The sequence below is a fragment of the Portunus trituberculatus genome, chromosome 12, assembly GCF_017591435.1.
Source record: "Portunus trituberculatus isolate SZX2019 chromosome 12, ASM1759143v1, whole genome shotgun sequence".
In the NCBI taxonomy this organism is placed as follows: domain Eukaryota; kingdom Metazoa; phylum Arthropoda; class Malacostraca; order Decapoda; family Portunidae; genus Portunus; species Portunus trituberculatus.
In genome coordinates this window covers 964,535-970,538 of record NC_059266.1, presented here as the reverse complement: position 1 = coordinate 970,538, position 6,004 = coordinate 964,535, and the positions used below count along the sequence as shown (strand labels likewise).

The 6,004-nt window shown below is 41.4% G+C and overlaps 1 protein-coding gene across 4 annotated transcripts in view; it reads right to left on the bottom strand.

The window, feature by feature from the left end:
• The window catches only part of LOC123502712 (RUN domain-containing protein 1-like), a 14,407-nt gene extending 10,491 nt beyond the window's left edge, over nucleotides 1-3,916 (bottom strand). For 2 of the 4 annotated variants that reach the window (XM_045251934.1, XM_045251931.1), the window contains exons 1-3: nucleotides 3,393-3,411; nucleotides 1,149-1,830; nucleotides 361-493 (exon numbers count right to left, since the gene is read on the bottom strand). In XM_045251934.1, the coding sequence (XP_045107869.1) occupies nucleotides 361-493; nucleotides 1,149-1,830; nucleotides 3,393-3,396 (819 nt within the window). In that variant the 5' untranslated portion in view covers nucleotides 3,397-3,411. Of the gene's footprint in view, nucleotides 1-360; nucleotides 494-1,148; nucleotides 1,831-3,392; nucleotides 3,412-3,523; nucleotides 3,735-3,797 lie in introns of those variants that run through there. The other 2 variants (XM_045251932.1, XM_045251933.1) reach the window with 2 other exon arrangements.
• Nucleotides 3,917-6,004: the final 2,088 nt, after the last annotated feature.

Here is a 6,004-nt window from a genome sequence, read left to right as displayed (position 1 = left end):
GAGAGAGAGAGAGAGAGAGAGAGAGAGAGAGAGAGAGAGAGAGAGAGAGAGAGAGAGAGAGAGAGAGAGAGAGAGAGAGAGAGAGAGAGAGAGAGAGAGAGAGAGAGAGAGAGAGAGAGAGAGAGAGAGAGAGAGAGAGATAACAATAAAGAAAAATGTAGAAAAACAAAGAAGCAATTAAAAAAAAACACCTCTCCCCATTTATTACAACCCAAGAAAAGAGAATAAAAAATAAAAATAGACAAAAAAAGTGAAAAAACAAGCAACAGAAACCATAGATAAATTTCCTACTTTCCTCCAATCACCACCCACAATGCCCCTCACCACCAATCACTCACCATCACTCTGTCATCACCTTACCTGGGCAAAGTGAGAGGTGAGAGCCATGAGGGAGTTGCTGAGTTGGTCCTGCTCCTCCTCCAGCTGTCTCAGTCGCTCTCTCTCTGCTGCACCAATTCCATCCTCACCCTCACAGCTCCTGCCCTGCCTGTACCTAAGTGATGCAGAAAGATTAAAACCTTTGCCCTCGACCCCTTCAGAAGCATGATAAATTCTTTTATTCATTCTGTTTAGTATTTGGTGATTTTATACAGCTTCAGAAACTTATGTGGGGATTAAAATAGTGAAGACTCTGGCCAATATTCTTCTGATCTCCATCGATGCTTCCTAATGTAAACAAAATTGTCTAATTGTACCCAAAATTCATTGTAAAAAAGTGTCTCAGTACTGAAAGAGTTAATACTTCAATGCAAATCTATTCATATCAGAGTTAGCCAGAGATGACATATTGAATCATTCCATTTTAACTTTATATTGTATGAAACTATATACATTTAGATGAAGAATTTTGCTATATACAACATATAGCTCAGTAGTTTTAAGACAGTGATTAGACGGAAGTGAACATGTTGAATTAGTCCATTTTAACTTTATATTATATGGAACTTGATATGTTTTGATTGAGGATTCTGCTAGACACAACACCCAGCTCACTCGTTTTAGGACTACAGACTGTATAATCTTAGCCTACAAATAAAGAGTGCAAAACTGCCACCAGACAAAACTACAAAATAGGAATAATCAGAAAAAGTAAGTAAAAAAATATCATCACTATCTCCAAAGAACCAAAATACAACCAAGAAACTCACCAAGAATCATAGGAGCATCCATCCTCCACTCGGTCATCCGGAGCACCCAGTGGTGGCCAGCGCTCACCCGTCGGCTGCCCCTCACCATCCCACCAGTCCTCCTCTACCTCCACCACCGGCCGACCAATGGCACTTGTCCTTGGCTCTGTCTGGCTCCCGTCACCCTTGTATTTAAATGATGCATTGTCTGTGGTGGTGTCCTGACCCATCATGTGGTTTACTGGGTCATTCTGATCAAAGGCATGGTTTCCTGCATCCTTCTGGCCACTTCCACGGCTGCTCAACTCCTCATCGTCAGTGGTGCGGTTGTCTGGACTCTCCTCGTTGGACAGGTCACATCTAGTGCCATTATATTCCCAGGTGTTCAAAAAGACCCTCTCCTTAAAGTCTGCAAAGTTCTCATTCTTTTTTTCTGACCAGTCTGGGATTTCTGACTTTTCCGTTGGCCAATCTGTTGGTTCTGTTTGCTCTCCAGGCCAGTCTGACATGTTTGTATCTTTGAGTGATCCATTTACCTCTTTTTCTATAGGTTCTATTGGTTCTACAGGCCTGGAAGTTCTTACCCCCCTTGGGAAGTTAGAGCATTCAGGGACATCATGGCAGGAGAGTGTGATGTCCTCAGGCACATCATAGCGGCTGTGTGTCTTGATCATGTCCAGCACGAGGTCACCGGCCGCCATGCCTGTCAGGGAAGAGCAGTGATCAGTGGTGGTGCTGATCATTACACTCCTGACCATCACATGTACTATAGCTATTCATAATGGATAACACTAATATATCAATCATTATACTCCAATTCGCCAACTATGAGGGGCACAAACAAGGTAACACTGCCACTCACTGATCTTCTCAATCACACACTGACTGGTCTACATATCGCCACTGTCTTGAAGCATGTGACAAGCTGACACATCTCTACCAAAACACTTAATGAATTATCCAAAAAGAAATAATATGATATCTTATATGTAAATGAAGGCTTTGTTAGTATTTGTAGGGCATTTATGGATAACAAAGGAAATTACTCTGAAACACTTCTGCTTTCATCTCCACTACTTTCAAGAGTCCCCAGTTGAAGCTACACTGGTTCCTAAGGGTTTCTAGTGAAATATTGGCAAGATTTCTATATTATTAACAAGAGAAACATCCTTGAGAACCCAAATAATCATGTGTGGTTTTGAAAAATAGTCATGGTGTGAGAGCAGACAATTTCAGAATACAGGCCTAAACACAAACTGTATGTAATATGATAGAAACTCCAAGGTGTGTTATATGCTTCCCTTACCTACCAGTGTTGTTCTGAGTGGAATATTAATACCATGTTCATTTGTGTCATCCTCAAGGTCAAGTACAGGTGTGTGAGAAGCACAGGTGTCCAGGTAGAGAGTGAGGCCCACATCATCACAGGTGGTAGCAGAGTGTCAGTTGATAAATCGTCTTCATCAATGACTGGTCACACAAACCACCCACACCTCTTACTTTCACCAACCTCAGCCACATTATATAATACCTATTACTCTCTTCATTCTCTCCTGCCAAATGTACCTACACAGTCTGGTATGGGTTGGACTGTGGGTGGAGTGTAAGGTTATGGCTAGAGTTACGGTATTATGAGAGGCTGGAGAGGATGTGGGTGGCAGTAATATAGAAGTTGTAGCCCATGACAGAATGAGGTCAGGAAAGCCGGGAACAGGTGGGAATGAGTAAGGCAGCACCTAAAGCCACATCAAGGGAATGCATCATTGGGCATGGTGACTGATCAATTACGGGGGATAATAAGGTCCACTCCCTAAAGGCCCATGGTGAGTAAGGGTGAAATATAGGGTGATGTATAGGGGTTACAGTATCCTTGGGCTGTTTGTGAGTAGGATCTCGGGGCAGCCTTATCTCACACAGGCATGGCTTTCACACAAGGATAAGGAGGGGATCAGGGAAGGGGATAGATGGAGGACAGGTGATGGGAAAAAGGTAAAATAAAATTGAAGAAAATACAGGCAATCCCCTTCACTCACATGGCCAAGAAACTGACAGAAACCAGTTAGCATGACTTTGCAAAGCTCCTAGAAGCTGAACTATTCCTGGTTAGTGTTAGGTGGCGTATTTTTTTCTTCCTCCTTCCTAACACATTAAGGACTTCCCATCACGTCACCAAATTTATGCAGTGGGAAAGAAAGTAAGAAAATTCTGCAGAACATCACATTTGCCATACTTGTTTTATCTAGACATTAAAACCATAACACTCACCCATCAGCTCCGTAACGATATGCACTGTAAATAAAATCACAGAAAAAAAAAATCAAGTTTACTCCATAAGAGGCGAGTAATCGAACCAAATGCAAAGCAACATGTGTAAAACCTCATCAACTCTCACCTACCAGACACTGACAGCTGTGTGGACGGTTACATACACACGAACATTATCACCTCACCACACGTACACGCACGCAAAACACGAATTTGAGCTATAATGAAGCATATGGTAGAGCCACGTTGGTGAGTGCATCTGTCTGGGAGAGTGAGTGTGTGGGCGGGACATTATTACTCGCCATATCTCCCTTATCTCGTATCTCCATGCGGGTTAATGGACTGTGGAGGAGGCGAGATGTCTGTTATCACTTCTGAGCAAAGGTGTGAAGTGGGGAAGCTCACCTGGAGGCTATATAACAAGTAGATAGGCGCCGCTGCCCAGGTGTTATTGACAGTTCATGGTTGTCTGCTGGGCCGCTGGCCCACTGACAGTCTGAGCGCCGCGCCGAATTTGCTCCTCCTCACAGAACATTTTTGAGTTTTTTACAATTTTCTGGATCTTCAAACATGATTAATTGTGTTCACCTATACTATCTACAAAAACAGATATTTATTTTATATACTGTATGACGTGGTTTTGTTGTTTTGCTAGTGGTGTAACACTAACAAGAAACAAGGATATTTTCAGGAACTGCATGGGTGTGAGATTTCCTCCTTTTTCTTTCTTTTAACAAATTTGTAAGCTCGATTACTCAAATTTAACTTTTTTAATCTATAGGAGCAGCCATTCTTCTAACATTCACCTCCATTACTTTTCTCTCCTTTACATTTTACTAGATAACAAAACGACCAACTACGTGTGATATATTTTTGCCATTTTCACATCAAAGACGACTTATCTCTTGTTTTGTTCACGCAAGCAAACTAATCATGGCTTAACTATATCGTACCAAGCAGGAGTACCGAAACCTCGCAATATTTTATTACTTTCTGAAACAGCTGTGAGGAGAGGTGCAAGCATGTTACCAGACACTGCTATATTATCGTCGCTGTGTGTCGCGAGAACACCTCCAGCTGCTGCCTTTCTGATTGTGGGTCACGACTCCTCACGACTCACGGATCCGATATTTTCGCTCGCTCCATTGATTTAACTCATTTGCATCTCTCTCTCTCTCTCTCTCTCTCTCTCTCTCTCTCTCTCTCTCTCTCTCTCTCTCTCTCTCTCTCTCTCTCAGGATATCCTTTAAACCAACATCCTCTCATCTCTTTGTCTCCTTCAACCTGCTCCTTAGATAACATTAATTAAAGTCTCGATCCGTTTTGTATTTCGTGGATACTATACGCTAGACTAAACCGCATTAAAAACTGAACTGATTAAACTTCGAACTATTTTATTGTTAATGAAATGCGTTAATTGTAATATATATATATATATATATATATATATATATATATATATATATATATATATATATATATATATATATATATATATATATGTGTGTGTGTGTGTGTGTGTTTCACTGTTTGATCTGCAGTCTCTGACGAGACAGCCAGACGTTACCCTACGGAACGAGCTCAGAGCTCATTATTTCCGATCTTGGGATAGGTCTGAGACCAGGCACATACCACACACCGGGACAACAAGGTCACAACTCCTCGATTTACATCCCGTACCTACTCACTGCTAGGTGAACAGGGGCTACACGTGAAAGGAGACACACCCAAATATCTTCACCCGGCCGGGGAATCGAACCCCGGTCCTCTGGCTTGTGAAGCCAGCGCTCTAACCACTGAGCTACCGGGCCGTGTGTGTGTGTGTGTGTGTGTGTGTGTATATATATATATATATATATATATATATATATATATATATATATATATATATATATATATATATATATATATATATATATATATATATATATATATATATATATATATATATATATATATATATATATATAGGTATACGAGTATGTAATCACACAAGAGATGGAGTGTTGTTATTGGCAGTGTATACAGAGAAACTACATAATATACATACATACGTACTGTTACATGTATATAGTGCAGTATTGTGATGGCAGACTACAGGCTGATGTGGAAATCAATGCCCAACATTCCGAGCTTTAAGTCTAGATTGAAGTAGGTTGTAGTATTTGACCGATGAAGGATCTTTTTAGGATAGGATACACCATGTCTACATTACTTGCATATTTGCCTATTATCATAATAATAGATTCCCTTATCATTTTCCCTTGTTTTATTTCCACTTTTTACTTGTGTTGATGTCTCTTTTCGTTATCGTCATCGTATCACTCTTTTGCGTATTCAGTCGTTCATTGCTGTTCATGATAGAAATATTCAAATGGATAAAATGAATAACAAATGTAATGCAAGTGCCGTTCCCACATTAAGCAGCGAGGATCGAAGTAGGTGCAGTACGTGTGGAAGGCTCAGCCTGCTGGACGAGAGTGGCGTGGGCGTGCCGTCAGGCTAGTTGTCCCGCATCCGCTCAACAGGCTGCTGCGGCAGGGAGAGGCACTCGATCGCCTCCTTCACCTTCCGAGAGTGGGAGTAAAGCCCCTCGTGTCGGATCAGGCGGC